Source organism: Theobroma cacao, chromosome 1 (genome assembly GCF_000208745.1).
Source record: "Theobroma cacao cultivar B97-61/B2 chromosome 1, Criollo_cocoa_genome_V2, whole genome shotgun sequence".
Classification (NCBI taxonomy): domain Eukaryota; kingdom Viridiplantae; phylum Streptophyta; class Magnoliopsida; order Malvales; family Malvaceae; genus Theobroma; species Theobroma cacao.
The window spans coordinates 12,053,399-12,070,871 of NC_030850.1; the positions used below are offsets into that span (position 1 = coordinate 12,053,399).

At 34.8% G+C, this 17,473-nt stretch overlaps 1 protein-coding gene across 3 annotated transcripts; it reads right to left on the bottom strand.

Annotated features, from left to right (window-relative positions):
• On the bottom strand, positions 1,374-17,252 carry LOC18612361 (E3 ubiquitin-protein ligase COP1). 3 transcript variants are annotated; one of them, XM_018113809.1, is made up of 13 exons: positions 16,829-17,252; positions 15,422-15,499; positions 13,737-13,892; positions 13,050-13,406; positions 12,232-12,389; positions 12,026-12,091; positions 10,320-10,398; positions 9,762-9,917; positions 9,529-9,627; positions 7,957-8,061; positions 6,889-7,068; positions 1,839-1,949; positions 1,374-1,751 (listed from the first exon to the last, which is right to left on the bottom strand). In XM_018113809.1, the coding sequence occupies exons 1-13, from the start codon at positions 17,150-17,152 to the stop codon at positions 1,581-1,583; spliced, it is 2,040 nt and encodes a 679-aa protein (XP_017969298.1). In that variant the 5' UTR covers positions 17,153-17,252; the 3' UTR covers positions 1,374-1,580. The 3 variants fall into 3 exon arrangements, with proteins under 3 accessions (XP_017969298.1, XP_007049188.2, XP_017969299.1); XM_007049126.2 differs by having other exon boundaries at positions 1,839-1,994; XM_018113810.1 differs by lacking the exon at positions 1,839-1,949.

Genomic DNA, 17,473 nt, shown 5'->3' on the forward strand with positions numbered 1-17,473 from the left:
ATGGCCGTTTGAGTTTTCTTGACCTTGCAAGTCCGTAAATAAAGCAATTTTACTCAAGGCCATTTCTTGGATCTTCAAGAAGCTTGGAGCATAGGAGTTCCATCAAGGGTTCAAGCAAGTTCTTCTTAATATTCTATCCCTCCTGAGCTGTCTCTTCTCTTTCTTTTTTTTTTTTAAACTAGGGTTATTCTTTATATGTAACATATACACTAAGCAGATCCTTTAATCTGCTTATAATATTTGTTTTGGGCAATTATTTAGGGTTTGTTTATGCGGCTATATTTTGTGTCATAATACTTAACGAACATGTAGTTTCTGTCTCGTACTCTTGCAGTTCCATTAACTTGACTGGCTTCTACCTAAGTTCTAACCTATAAGTATCACATGAAGCACGAAGAGAAGAAAAGAACGTTTATGTTTCTTCTTCTACATATGAATTAACCTGTAAAGTACGTAGTGAGAAGGCCATGCGGTGAAATACTAGTAATTCTAGTTCCTACTTTTCATGTCTTCCTTCTAAAAAAAATGTTAAAAGTTTAGGTACAAAAGAAGATTAATTTCGAGGAACTTGATTTTGATAGTTGATACTAATAAAAACGAAAAGCCAGCATTAATAGTAACGCAGCGATACTAATGGAAACATCAACCACAAATAGATTTGGTCTTGTGGAATTAATTTGGAACAAAGCAAACAACCAAGGCGTAGTAAATTCGTTTGCAGCCTTCCAGGATGTACTCATTACTCTATAGGTGGCGTCCGCCCAATAAGCCTACGATACCAGGTCCAAGATTCCCTGGCAGTAAAGAACAGTTTAACTCTCCCCTACTTGTGTTTTGCTTTCTGACCGTGTTTAAATAACGAACATCTATAGGCTACCAGAGAGCAGTAATCGTTGTTACTTGTTGCTAGTATTTAGTTAAGCTTTGGTTTTGACATCAATATTCTCAAATTATGAATCATAATATATATATATATATATATATATATATATATATATGGCATGGAAATAACATATCAATCAAGTTGATCACTCTATTACATAATGATCGGTGTTATCAATATCATAAACGTAAACATGAAACGTGCTATACCATTAACATTTACTATACATAAAGATTAGTGATCTAGAAAATTTGGTACACGTATAGAACAAAGGCTATACAAGTTTTATATGTAAGGAAATTGGATTAACAAAATTTATAATAAAACATCACGAGAGTTCTAATATTAAAAGTACTACTTACTCTAACCCAAAAAAAAATACTTAAAATTTCCAATTGTGATTGTGACGAGACTGCGCTTGGGCACGGTTAGATGTTTTTTTTTTTTTTCTTTTGTCATTTTAAATATAGCTAAGATGGGTAATCTACAGTAAGCCACAAACCTGAATATTTGATTCACACGCGGAAACTTTCGGTATATATAGATTTAGAACTGTGGCCTCTACAGCTTTCACTATATATTTATATATATATATATATTTACAAGTGTCAACTGATACTAAAACAAAAAAAGAATGGGGCAACAGATTTCACCACTAATTTTCTCCTCTTCAATTTTTTTTTTTTTTTAAATTTTATCAAGCCGCAAGGACGAGAACTTTTATCGTTCCCTGACTGTTAGCAGTTAGCATGGTAGGGCTATCACTCTTCCAGCATACCGCACTGATGAAGTGCGATCCAGCGTCTTCATCTGCATCATCCATGTCCTGTGAACCAAATCTATGCCATGTTACAGGTTTCGAGATTTCCTGCAAAATTGACCACAACTCATTTCATTTGTTTTTCACTAAGAAAACTTAACATGCACGAGGATTGCCAGTTGCAGTGTTCCTGACCTTATGGTACACGTACACTTCATTTTTTTCACTGCCACATGCGATATATTCACTGTTTACAGTGAGACCCACAAAATTTTTCTCATTTGTATGGCCTCTAAAAGTACGAAGCTGCAAGTGCACCAGATGATATCGAGTTACCATATGGAAAAGATCCTAATATACAAAACAATTAGCCTATTAAATCAATCTTGCCGGAATACATTCTAGCTTCTATTTCAAAATTCGTAACATATATATATGGCTATAGTTTATATCTTCAAAGCAACATAATAGAGGTTTTTCAAAAAGAAAAAAAGAAACACAACAGAGGCTTTTCACACAGCACTTACCATTCTTTGCCTAACCAAAGAAACAAAATAGAAAATAAGAAAGGACAGAACAAAAACAAACAAAAAATTGAAACAGAGAAGGATCAACAGCACTTCCTTGAAAGCAAAATCAAAGATGCACAATGCAAGGGCTTATCTTTAGTTATAATGACCCTTTCTTAAATCCTCCAATGCCATTCAAATTCTTGCTTTTAGTTTCAAGTATCAAATTTGGTATGATTTATAAAACAAGAAAAAGTGTGTGAATTTGCAACGGAAAATTAAGACACTTATGAATCTAGCTTAACACAGTTCAATGAGTCAATTTTGTTTAGAAGACTTTGAATTTGGAAGTTTCACCATATAAAGCGAAGGCGTAGGAGGGTGACTGGGAGATTGGACGACTATAAGCTAGACCACTGTGAGCACAGGTGCAGTGCAGGCACGATAATCAAAATCACAAGCCAACGGATTCTAACTGACTCAAACACCCTCAAAGCCCACCCGTCAGACAGTCAACAGTCAAGGCCTAACTTTTATAGCTCTGTGAATGGGATACAGTATCTTTGCTATAGGGACCTTATTACAGTGGTTTCACTACCGTAACCCTGCAACAAAAACTCTACCAAAGTAGGGCATTGGTCTGCAATTAACGGCTAAAGTGTATTCTGATGCAAAGGATCTATTGTTGTGGCAACTGCAGAGCATAATGAGACATGCCATTAACTATTGAGATAGTAACTTAATTATTCAAGGCAGTTAAGATTAGAGATAATGATTAACTATGGAAAAGAAGAAAGCCATAATAAAAATATATATTAAACAAGAATTTTGATAAAAGAGGGGGGGGGGGGGGGGGGGGCGGCGCAGGGGTGAGGCTTGCTAAAAAGAAGACTCCTTTTTATAAGAATTGCTAGCAAGAAGATAAAATATTTTACTATTAGACATGTAAGCAAAAGTTGGTCTTGTTGGAGACAACTTTCGTAGAGATTTCTAAAAAGAAAAAGTACAAAAGTAGACAAACTTTTACAGTAGATAAAGTTATACAAAAATTATTTTTCTTCCTTTAACCTTAACCATTGTAGTGGGTCCTCTTCAAATAATGGGGCTTGGTCTTTTATGTATGCAAGACATCCAGTCCGTGGATAAGGGTTATTTGGGAGCAGGTCTATGCGAAAAGCATAACATATATTAAAAAATTCATCTGGGTTGAGCATTCCTAGGGGCCAGTGGTCATAACAATCTTAGTCTTGGTATAAGCAATAAACTTACTCCTTGAGGTATGTTCCCAAATCCGACTGTCATCAAGGAAAGACCATTTCTTTGGGTATGAGCTTTGGTTTAGTTTACAAAGTAATTTTTTGAGCTAATGGGCTTGCTGACATAATCTGTGGGGAAGTCTTCTCTTTTTTCCAATTACCATCCAGTTTTTCTCAAGATGTTTAATCCAACAGAGTGTATTAGGATCCTCACCTCCTCAAAAGGATCTAGTTGTCGGATTTGATATTACATTCAGAAATTTTGGATTACAACTCCTTACAAAGGGAATACGTTTCAAACGTTGGTTTCAACCAAGGCAACTACTGCCCCACTTATTCTCTATGCAACAAATGAATTAGCCATTTTAGGAAATTCAGCAAAAGATCAAGGAATTCTCATGTGCTGACTCACACTCTGAATTTGTGAAGAAATGTCACCCATTATGGAAAAACTCAGAATTCTTTATCTTCCTTCCATTCAAGAAGAATAGGAATATAAACTTGACAAAAGCTAGTCATGCAGGTATGTATTCCGATCACTTAAAAATGGCAAAAATGCAGAATGTTTACAACTCCAAAGTCAAGGTTTAATGAAGTCCACAACATCAATGTCCCAATGGGCTTGTAAAGCATTCTACGCAAACAAGCAACCAGAACAAGTTTGAGGGAAGCTAAGATTGGTAATCTACTACCAAACCTTAAAACCGCTCCTTAGCTGGTAATAAATTCCATCTACCAAATGGAGGAACCCTATTTGCCAACCTTCCAAAAGCAAAGTTCTTTCGACATTTGACCTTAAAGCAAGATTCTGGCAATTAGGATTTTATCCTATAGAGAGTCGCAAAGCTGCTGTTTACATCCGAAACACCATTTCAGTGGAGAGTTATGCCCTTCAAACTGAAAACTGCCCTTTCACTCAAAAGGCAATGACAAAAATATTCCAACCAATCTTGGATAATGCCCGTCTACATCGATGATGTCCTATTATTCTCACCTGACAGGGAATCCCACTCACAACTATTATCCAGATTTCACAGGATAGGTCAATAGTATGGCATCATGTCAGAAAAGAAAATCATTATTGGTGCTACAGAAAAGAGTCTCTAGACATGAACCTCAAAGATGGCCAATGTGTTATTCAACCACATGCTGCACAGGAACTTGATAAGTTCCCTGACAAAGAACTCCAAAAACTAAAAATTCACAAATCATTGGAATTATCAACTACATGAACGAATTTGTCCCAAATATGGAAGAATGGACTTGTCCACTCAGACAAATGCTAAAACCTCAACCGCCCCTGCGGTCCCAAAAGCAAACTGAAGATGTCAGACAAAAAGCCAAGGACTTGCCACTTCTCCAGATTTCGCCTGACAAAAACAGGATAATCCAGATTGATGCTAGTGTTAGATATTGGACTGCTATTCTCCTAGAAGAACGTGATGGAAAACTCAGAATACGTGGATCCAAAAAGGTATATTCAAAGAATCAAATATCCACTACCACTCGACATTCAAAGAGACCTCAGCTATGAAATATGCCACATCAAAGTTAGAGCTTCATCTTATCGCGCATCATTCACTATAAAACTTGACATAAATGATGGATTTCAAACATAAGTCTATTCTTAATGCCCAATTGCTAGGATGGTCTGTATGTTTAGCAAATACTCCTTCACAATGAGGCATGTAAAAGGCAAGGATAATGTCATCCTAGACACGCTCTTTAGACTAATGAAAAGTCAAATCCTACCTTGCATTGCTATGATGGCATCTTCTTCCCCTTCCTCATCAAAGGATCAACCTAAGAAACATATCCTCAACCACATTACATTCCCTTTTACTAGAAGTCAAGGATTTTTTTGGATTCCTATGGTATCTTTGTCACTCCCACACAATACCTTTGAATTCCAAGCTCATCACTTTAGAGATGTACTTCAAATCCTAAAAATAGACCTACTTCCCCACCATCCACGTCCATATTACCCTATTACCCCATGTTGTGATCTATTCAAGAGTTTCCTCACATGGTTACAGCCAATTTCCTTCTAGATCAATCCAGTCAGTGAAGGCCTACAACAATTTCTAACACCGAACAAAGGCAGATCCCACTATGATACTCCATATATATCTTTTCCATAGGCCTTGCGTTGTTGCCAACAGCTCCATCTCTTTTTTCGCACATTGCATGCCTTACAACATCTTTTATTCCTTATATGATATAATATTTAAGTATCCAGGCCAATAAATATACCTCCAAAAACTACATTATAAATTAAACCCAAACACATTCTTAGAGAAATGATCTTCCCTTGATAACAACCAAACCTGGTAACAATACTCCAAGGAGTATGTTCATTTATACCAACACAGATTATTACGATAACAAATATTCAAACTATTGGTCCGCAAGAATGCTCAACTTAGATAAAATTTTCAATATAAGCTCTTCTTTTCACATGAGCCTGCTCCCAAGGAAGCCTTATTGGCAGACTAGACCTCTCGCATATATAAAAGATCAAGCCAAGTCATCTGAAGAGCAGGACCCAATACAATGGCTAAAAGAAGAAAAATATTTTCGTACAAATTTATCCACAACTAAAGTTTGTCCATATTTATACTTTCCTCTTTAGGTAATCTCCACAAACATTATCCCCCATGAGACCCACTTTTTCTTACGTGTAACAAGTAAAATAGTTTATCTTCTTGCTAGCAACTCCTTCTATAAAATGGAGTCTTCCCTTCCAAAAGGAAGCAAGCCTTCCCTCCCTCCCCTCCCCATCACAACCAACACCCCCCCCCCCAAAAAAAAAAAAAAAAGAAAAAAAAAAATCCTTTATAAGAAAACTTTATAGCATTCCCCCGAAGAATTTCTTCTCCACCTCCTTTGTAAAAACTCTTGTGTAATATATATCTATGACTTTCTAAATCTCTTTCACAGTTGATCTCTATCTCTAATCTTTGCTTTCTTGAATAATTAAGTTGCTATCCCAAGAGTTAATAGCAAGTATCATTATGATCGGCAGTTGCAATAATAGTGGATCCTCTACATCAAAACAAACCATTAATCAATTGTAACAGAGCTCCTGTAGTAAGGTTACTGTGTAAGAAAGACCTCGTATCACTGTCTACTGCTACAAACCATGCACTACATCCTGGTTTTGAAGGCTAAGATTAAGTAATTCCACTATCATGGTTCACTATTTAATTATAAACCATGCAAGATGGCTCTGCTACATCATGCATTACCACTATTAAGGGTTGCTCCTTCAACAGTGATCCACCTTGACACATTACATGTTACGTCCTCTCACAATGTACACTAGGTCAAGTTCCACTACTTTTCGAGTAGCCATATTATTAAATGCATCGATTTAGAGACTAAAGCTTTTGAACTTAAAGCAATAAAAGCAAAATGAAAATAATTATCTGGATTAAGGCATAAGAGAAATGCTGAACCATTATAAACATATTTACTCACCGGCAAGCTCTCCTTTACATCCCACAATCTTAGTGTGCTGTCTGTAGAGGCAGAAGCAAGTTCATTTTCAGACAAGAATTTCACATACGAGACAGCTTTCTTGTGCCCACTGAACACATGGAGTGGACTACTGATGTTTCTTAAATCATAATAATGGATGTGATGGTCTGCTGAACCAACCTGCATATGCCCACAAAATATCATGGTTTTCAGTTCTTTTTCCCACACAAAAGGAAGGTAGTACCAATTTAGCATTGCCCAAGCTAGTGAGATTACTAAAAGCAGTCAATACTAAGGAAAACTTGCATTTAACATGATTTCAAATCCCAAAACGCTTCTACATTACTGGCCTTGTGAACATAAAGTATCTATCATAGAATTGAAACAATGCAGTTACAAACATTAAGGGTGCATTTAGTTTTGGAAAATCTTCAGTTTTTCTTAAATACATTTCAAAAAAAGAAAATGCATTTTAAAAAAAAAAAATTAGTTCCCTCTTTTGTAGTTTTGTTTGTAAAACACAATTTTTCTTTTGTTATGAAATTGAAAGAACTGATTATCAATTTCTCTTCCTGAAAATTAGAAAAGAAGGTTTTCCAATTCTATTAGCCTTTCCATTTAAATCAAAATCATACTATACTATAGATGTTTTTCTCTTCTTCTTTTTTTAAAACTTTCTATCTCCAAAAAAATTATTTTTCAACCTTAAAAATTAATTGCATATTCTATAGAAAATTTTAGAAAACAAAACCAGAGAATTGGAATGGAGAACGTAAAACTTCTTCCAGAACTAAACAAGGCCTTCAATCAATCCATGATTTGCCTTTCCCATCACCAAAGGCAATCCAAATTGTTTGATGAATCAGCATACGAGCAAATACACAACAAGTGACCAAGAATAATCGTTGTCTATATCAGAATTTCAGAAGATGCATGCTTTATGACGGTGCACTGCACAAAATTAGCATACACGAATACAACAAGAACTGCTCTGAGACGATCAAGTCTTATATCAATTGCAAGGATTTACAGCAGACATCTTTTAAAAATATAACTTTATGCACATACCGCAATGTAATTGCTAGATCCAGGATTATACTTGACGCAACATATATTGGCTTTCATGTCAATATTAAGAACACTGGCTTCCTGCTTTGTGCACCAAACTTTCACCTGGTTCATTAACAGAAAACACATCCATGATATGATAAGTCAACAATGAACTTTCCCTCAATAATGATGAAAGCTGAAAACAAATAAACCCATGAATTTGAACTTATCCACCTAACCTACGATATAGGTAAATCAGTGCTAAACATTGAGTCATAGAAAAAAGTAGATGACCATCGACAGCTTCTACTTGTTGCTTAACGGGAAGATTTGTTGTTACAGTTAATAAAGAGTATACTATTTACAACCAGACAAGAACATTCAAACTTCATCATTGATGGTCATTTCACTTGCACTTCTATAAGCCATAAGTCATTGATTGGAAGAAAAACGGAGCTGTAAAATTTATGGGATATAATAACAGCACAAAGACAGTGAAGCCTGAAAATTGCTTAAAAGACTGTTTGGCCTAACTTTTTTTTTTAGCTTAAAAGCTATTAAGAAGCTCTTATGAAAAATAATAGCTTTTAAAATTAAGCTAAGGTTATTTGGTAAGCTATTTGGCAAAATTAATTATATAAGCTCTAATTTTGGTTAAAATTACCATAAAAGTTATTGATGCCATCTTCAATCATATAATAACCAAAACAGAACAAATCTACTTTGAGATTATATACGATTTCAGATGTTAAAATCAAAGAAATTCATATAGAAACGAAAAAAGAAAACTTTTAAATAGTATCTGAATGCAGCTTTGAATTTTGGTTTTATTTTCTCTTAATCTTTGGAAAAACAAAAAATCCCAGATTTTGCTATTCTATTACTAGGTCTTCTGTTTTTTTTTTTTCTTTTTTTAGCAATCTTTGTAGAGAGAGGTAAAGGAGAGAACAATTGCGATTTGCGTTGGAAAAGGATGATTTGCAAACGAACGGAGAGGAAAGGGAGATCGATTGAAAGAAAGGAGTATTTTTTGAAAAGCTGGCATGTTTTTAAAAGAAAAGAAGAGAAAACTCCTCTCTGGAGCTTTTCTTTAAGCTCTTTTTTTTTTTAAAATTTTGTTCTTTAAAAAAAACTGCTTTTTTATTTTAAGAGCTCCTCAAAATCCCGTTTGGCCTGGCTTCTACTTTTCAAAGGTAGATAAGCTGAAAAAAAAAACCAGGCCAAACAGGTACCAAGTATCTTTTGTAGATGCTGTCATACAACACAAACACAAGCCCCTACAACTAACGGTTGAAACTGCACTCAGCCATCAATTGATGACTGGAGTTCCTATTTTCTTATCAATTTTTTTAACGTAGGATAACATAAGAAAATCAAAAGCATGAACATAAGCTTGGACAGTAGGGTAAGTTTTTCCAAACATAACAGAATACAAACTATGAAACACAGCTAACATTAGTATCTCAGGCGTGGCAATAATGCATAGTTATCTCCTCAATCTCTCTTTCCAAGATGCAATGGCTAACACATTATAAATCGTTTAAGTAAAGAAAAAATACTTGATTCAGGAGACAAAATATGTCAGGGTACCTTGCAATCATCACTACCAGATACAAGCATTGAGGGTTCTGTCCGTGAGAAATCAACACTCCATGCTCGTTTTTCATGTTCTTCATATTCCATCAGACTCTGCCCAAGTGATTAAAAATATAAAATGATAAGCATTGGATCAGGGTATAAAAATGTTGTTTGAAATGAAAAATATAACAAGTCAAAGTGATGAATGAAAATATTGTCAAGTAAACATAACAATTCCTGATTACCTGACGGGTATTTACATCCCACACGGTTACTATTCCCTCATAATCACTACTAGCTATATGATTCTTTGAATACTTGTTCCAACTCAAGCAACTAAGTTTAGAACGTGTTGACATCTCCACAACAGGACAGTGTACATCTGCTCGATCGTTTAGGACCTGGAAAATGTGCATCGCAATGAGAGGTGGTATTGCTAAAGATTGAAAGGAAAATTAACAAATTATCAACTCTGAACTTCTTTGTCAATATGCAGATCCATTGTTGACCAACTTAATAGAACAAAACACAAGCCTCCTTCCCAAGGGTTTTACAAATCATTACTAGAGGAAACAACAGCAAGAGGTCCAAGACTACCCACGGAATACAAATGGTTATTAGACGTAGGAAAAAGACAACCTGTAGAACATGCTCTAGAACAGCAATGGTTTTCTTTTCTTTTTTTTTTTTTATTTGGGTGAGAGAACAGCAGTATGTCATGACACATTTTCTTTGTCATTTGTGATCAACAATTATGGCAACTATAATTAAATGTCAAAGGTGCCAGAAATTCAGGATCTTACCATAGAGAAATCAAAAACCTTAATGCGCCGAGACACTCCAGCAGTAGCAAACAACTCATCATCACGATTAAATTCTATGCTGCAATCACCATGATCCATTCAAAAAACTTTCAGCAGTCTTAATCATGAAAGAAGATAAATATATATGTACACATGCACATATACACACAGAGTGAGCAACTAAATAGATACTGGAGTTGATTTGTTTTGCAAGAACAAGACTAAGATTCCCAAAGAACTATGCTTCCTAACGTCTAGAGGGCAAATATCCACTGCTTTGTTTCAGACACCCTAATTTCTGTGAAAATGAAAACAGGCTTTCCTGAAAGAAATATATGAATTCTGAAGATCTTCGATAATCGCTAATAGTGGTGTCCTGCCTCTGATTTCTTGCCTACTTTAGTTGCAAAGAGAAGAGAGAGAAGGGCTACGAAGGGGGGGGGGGGGATATACCAGTATTCTGGAGATACTATTCCCTCGTGAATATTATTCATTTCTGTTCCTGTGCAAGTACAAAAATATTACTTAAGATTATTACTCATCAATTTCCTAAAGTATAACAAGAGGTAGCATGGATTACTGCCTGCTCTTTGTAGACGTAATTACTTTATACAAGTTTGGATTCTGGTCCACGGTCATGGATTTCAAACTTCTGATGGACAAGTTCTTGGGTCAGCAGCGAATGAGGGGCCATCAGTTAGTATCATACAGAGGAAATGCAGACACTAATACAATTAAAAATCTGCCCTTTATAGACAAACTTGGGATTTGTGATCCCTATCCAAGATCAGTTCAGGATCTTAATATCATTTTCTATCAGAAAGGGATAACTTTGAGCTTATGTATACAAAACATAACCCCCAGTAACCGTAATCCTATTTCTAACTGTATGAAGAAGAAAACATGCAACATAAGGGATTCATATATATAGATATCATACTTTGAACTTGGAATGAGAGTGAAAAAATTAATGATGCACCTTCACATTTTAGTTTTTCTGCCAGATCAATTGCAGTACTTTTGGTCTCTAACCAGACCCAAGGAAAAAAGAAAAGGATAACTTCTTATGCCTTGATAATATTTTAATCTAGTTCACAGCCTATTAGAACTTTGAACAGATCCTTGCAAACAGAAAGATTGCAATCAATTTTGTAATGATCCACTCTATTATTGATGAATGATTCTGTTAAAAATACACATCAGCAATTGAAGAAGGGAAAGGAGGAGTGTTTGACTCACCAAGAGATAAGGAACAATTTACAGCCATAAAAATATAAAACGTTTACAAAAGTTTAGAAATTTTACATGGATTTACAGTTTGAGCTAGATGATGACATATATTCTAGACTATATAATTCTACTTCGATACAAAATTTTACACATCTAGATTACAGAATATCATGTAAAAGGTACAAACATACAAAATTTGTTTGGAAAATTGAGGAATCAACCATTGATCAGTGGAATCCACATGTTAGTGAGCAGTTTCAGTTAAATTAAGTTTTGATTTCTCCAAAGTTGATCAAACTTGGTTTGATTTGAAGTTTTTACTAGAGTTGAACAAAAGTGTTAACATATCCTGTAATGGACAAACTTGATATTCAATTACATATTTAGCAGCACTATGGAGCAAAACAGAATAAATCCATTGTTCTACCATATCAAATCCACAGAATCAACATTCATATGCAGAATAAATGACTCACCTTGATACTATATTGGCTGAATGAAAGATATCCCCAAGCCTCAGTTCCGCAATAACTCTAAGTCGACTGGTATATAGGAATTAAAAAGAATCACTGATGATAAACTGCAGGTACAATAGGGAAAAGGAAAAGAGAGAGAGAGAAGGGGGATGGAGGGTGCCAAAGTCAACTTATGTCCATCACAGAATGAAAATTGGCATCCATACCTGTACCGAGTAAAAGTACTCAGCACTGACTGAAAATCTGCAAGACCTGCATTATAACCCTCTCTGTGAATGACATTTTTATCACTTTCCTGTTTAACATGTAGTTGGTTTGCCGACTGACGTCGCTTTTGCAGGTAACACTCTTGTAGGTCATTGAACTGCAGCCAGAGGTGGAAAATGAAAGTGAATTTAGGCATGAAAAAAAAAATGAATCAATAAGGTTTGTTAATTTGAGCTGTGCAAAAAATAGATATCATCTCCAGACAAAAGTCAAAAGCACAACAAAGCAATCCAAAAACTGTTTCCAAACAGTTGATGCTCTCATTAAAACTGCTTCAATTTTGAAGTTACTTATGGCAATTGTCGGTGCAACTATTTACAATAAAACCACTCAATGCAAATCGTTCTCCAAATCTAACCCCATAAGATTTCTAGCTTGAGCTTCTAACTGTTTATGGCAAGCCATATATCCATGATATGTAACATGGCTTCAAGCCAATCACACAAGTAAACCTATATTGTAAGAGAAGGTACCATTAATGTATGACCAAAGTGGTCTGTTTATGTGATTCACAGAGCTCTGTGCAGCAACAGAAAAATACAAGTAGCAACTTACAACTAGTTTAAATAAGGTTAATTAAGCCAAGTAAAAGTGTTAATGTTATTAGTTAGTAGGCTTTTTTAGCTATTTTTGAACGCTGCACTGACTAAATGGCATTTAAGTCTTGAAGTCATTTTCCATTATGTCAAGTACAATTACATGATTAAAAGATAGAGCAAACAAAACTTTGCTACCGAATTCTTCTAAAATTACTAACCTGGACATGAACCCGCTTTTTTCTTGCAATAGACAGACCAGATTGATTGAAACCTTGTGAGTCTGCTCCACTTAAGGCATCCTTTCTCTGAGGTCCATGGCCACTCACCTGAGCCTTTCCATCTATTTTCTTGTTTTGAAGATATCCTGCAGACATCCCTCCTCTGACATTAAGGGAACTAGAGACAATTCCACTACTGTTCTTGTCTATGGATGAAGGCCATGGCTTTCCTGTGCCAGAATCATCTCCAAGCATCCGCAATTTCACAGAGTACCTATCTCTTGCACGATACAAATCTATTCTATGTCTTTCCACAGAATTTATATCCTCTTTAATAAACTGCAGATCAGATTGTACCTACAGAAAACAAAAAGAATCTTTTAATTAAAAAATAAAAAAGCCGATCAAAATAATTATTTAATGTAGCTGTTCGTAACAATATGTGCACAGCACTGTGAACTCTTAGACTAAAATTATAAAAAACTAATTGCAAAGTCAGGGGAATATGCTACAGCTACTGAGGGATAAATATCACAACTAATGGAAATATTTATATAGGAAAGGGAACAAAACAATAAACACAGCGTTGATCAGTCAAACTGAAGAAAGTATTGGAAAGAACAGGATGATGGCACAAAAATTAGTAAACAGAAATGACATAGTGGCTTAAGGTATAGGCAAACAAACCTCATTCAGTTCATCAACTTTTTGTTTCCGCAAGCAGTTTAAGAAATCCAGCAGTATTTGCATATTTCTCTCAGCTTCTTCCTGTTCCATTTTTCTCTTCTTCTCTGCGAGGAGGGACAAGAGGTTGTCCAGTTCCTTAATTGAAACTTCATAACCCTGTTATCGGAAAACAAAAGTACCACATTTAGATATGAAAAATGCTCGAGTATAAGAAACTATGAGCTCATCTGCTCTTGCTCCATTTAAAGAAGGCATTGGATGTCATGCTTAGTTGACAGCAATGGGTGGCAATATATAACAAATTAAAAACAAATATTAATGAAAATTTACTTTAGTTTGTATAAGCTCACCAATTTGAAAGCTTTGTACAGAGTGTATAAAATTATTATCAGACACCCTAAATACTACTAAAGTGATATTTCACGCCTTAAAGTGGAAAAAGAACTGCAAGAAATCTTGGTTTCCAGGGATAATGTGTCATCTACAATTTTTGACTACATGAACATGTATGGAAAACAAAGCTGGATCTGCTCTCAGCTTTATAGCACAAAGTGACTCAATTCTCATTTTAAGGTCATTCTTGCACCACAGAAACAATCATGCTTTATAGTCTAAATAGGGATCATTTTCGCCAATCACCATTGGACCAGCATGGTTCAAATTGAACATCAAAATAAAGTAGGAAAGAATAGATAATAAAATCTAATTTAGAAGTTCCAAAACAACAAAGATAGTCATCTAATGACTACTCCAAGATTTGTTACTTCAGTAAATACCAAACATGGTATATGATAATTTTTATCCTATTTTCTCCATCATTATGCCTACCAAATGCACATAAGTACCTTAAATGTATTGAAAGTAAAGCACTAAATTGACTGAAATAAAAGAGCAAGTAAATGAAATCCTAATATATAAGTACATTCTACCATTAACTTTTTACATTAACTCACGAAAAAAACACACTTTGCATATAACCATGAATTGACTATCGTCTATAGACATGGCTGATAAAGAAAAGTAGCTCTTAATCGACAAATACTTCTTTAGCAATGAGAAACCAAAATTAATTACGAGTTTATTAACCCAGAAAGACCCAAACCCATCAATGTACAACAAGTACCTTAAAATAAAAAACTCAAGAAACAATCTGACAACCTTAATAAAAAATTCTCACATATCCATAAGCATATAATCATATCTAAAATACCAACCTCCAAAACAATCAAAATGATAGTCTTTATATCTCACAATCCAAGCCTACCCAACACTAAAATAACATAGGTTATAACTAGACCCTAAACCCTAATAAAATGCAAAATACAAGATATAACCCTTAAATTTCTAATGCTTGGAAAATAAGTAAATACTATTAATACTATAAAATAACCCAAATAATCTAAAATAGCCTAAATGTATGCAAAAATTACAATTAAACCCATAAAATACAAAATAAAGTCATATAGATAATTTTTTCCTTCAAATAGCATATTTCCATCCTCCATCACTAATTCAGAGTCTTTTATGAAAAGAATGTATACGCTGAAAATTAAGATAATGTTTAAAGCTATGTGAGAACATGGAATAATGTCAGCTTTTGGACAATCAAAACCAGCAAAATTTTTGGTTGAATGTGCAAACAAATAAGTTGAAGTACTAGGAAAATGGGTTGGATGGTAACTAACCTGCTGTAATGCCTGACGAAACTGTTCCACAGGGGATGCAGTTTTTGATATTTGACGAGATGAAGTCTTCTTCAATAGCTACAAATGTGGTACAGAGAAATCGTATAACAATAAGCTGCATTTCGGAGTAGAAATAGACCATTTCAAGATACAAATTATCTTAAAATTATCTAAAAAAACCATTTAACTTACAAAATCATTCACTCAAAGTAACAAAACAATAAGATGACCTAAAAGAAACCAATACCAGGTTTCCACATTTATTACAGTATTCCACATTGTCAAAAGTCCAATGTTGATTTTGAACATTAGTTGAAGCATTTTGCACACAGAAATTGAACATCTTGGAATATTGAAGTTCCAAAAAACAAGGTGAGGGGGGATCACTAATAAATCAATTCTAAAAACCTCTGATTTAAAAGTTTTCAGCCCCGACGACTGGGTACATTAAATGCTAAAAGCATTAAGCCAGTTTCATACAAAGACTGCACTAAGTACACAGTGAAAGCATACAACAAATAATTATAAGATGGAAGAGAGAGATTGTGGGCAAAATAATAGCTGGGCAGTCTGTAAGGAGATCAACATTCACTTCCAATTCATATAGAAACTCAACTATGAATCATACAACTAGAATTCTTCAATAAATACAAAATTTTGGTCCTCAACATCTAAAATGACTAGCGGTTCACAGGTCGAGTCAAGTTGACATTATAAATCAATCAAACACAAATATAATTTTCCATGATATGAAGCATAAAACAATAATTACAATGCTCCTTGAACATAAGAGCTTAATTTTCGAAGTGAAAACACCTTAAAATAAATCAGAAATTACTAAAGAAATAAAAAGAGTAAAAAACAAATATGATTTTGAACAATTTTCTTCCACTAAGGCTATGTTTGATTGTAATTTTACTAGTACTTCGTTTTGCTTCCTTAAAAGTGGCTAAAAAAAAAAAATTCCTTATCATCATCATAGTCATCCTTTTAATTAAAGATGAGTAAATGGCTAAAAATGTAATGCATATTCAAACATAATTGTTTGGTGTATTAGTAAAATCATGCATTTTCTATTCAAAATACTTGTATCTGTTTCAGTATCCAAACAAACTTGGCCTAGAATCTGTTCTTGTATCCGAGCAAACTTGTCATTCTTTTTGCTTGGGAAAACCACAATCTAGTAGTAAAAGCAATCACATACGCAAAACAAGCTCTACTTAATAGCTGATGCGTTCTAGTAAACAGACGATTCCAATCATATCTAAATCAATCCATCTTCTCAAAAAGTCATATATACACAAACAGAAGCTTAGATAACCATAATTTCACATTAATTCTACCATTTCTTTTCGAAACTAAATTAAAATCTAAAGTTCAAGCGAAGAAAAAGGAAATCCAACCAACCTTATCGAGCAAAAAGTTAGGGAAAAGCTGATTATTAGTGAGAAATTGAGAGCAACAAGGGCAATCGCTCTTGTTTCGAAGATGAGTAATAATACACATGTAGCAAAAGCTGTGGCCGCAAGACGTTAGAAAGGCGTCCTTAATTATCTGCATACAAATCGGACACGACAAGTCCTTGTCCACCTCCGCAACTTCAACAGCAGCGGCGGCGGTGACGTCAGTGGCTGCTTCGAGCAGCGGCGGAACTTCCTCGAAGGAAGATGGGTTAGAGTCCGGCTTCACCGCCGGCACTCGCGGCTCGGTGCCAGTTGAGAATTCCTCCATGGTTTAATTACAGTTTTCTTCGGATTACATTTTGATTCATTTTCTTCTGTTGGAGATGGAGAAAAAGAAGAGGGGGAAAAAGCCAGGGACCCACCGTGCGGTTTTGTGAGGGTTATAATAGACCACGCAATCACCTGGGGTTTGGACCGTTTGCTTTCTTTTGTTGCCTTTGTATGAGTAGAAGGTGTGGCCCGCTTGCCGGTTTTGTTTCGGTGGTTAAATTTTAAAGGACTACGGTCAATATTTTTGGATTTTTGTTTAAAGTTAAATGCTTTAATTGTAATAAGTAAAGGTAAATTTTTTTTTATTTTTTATTATTAA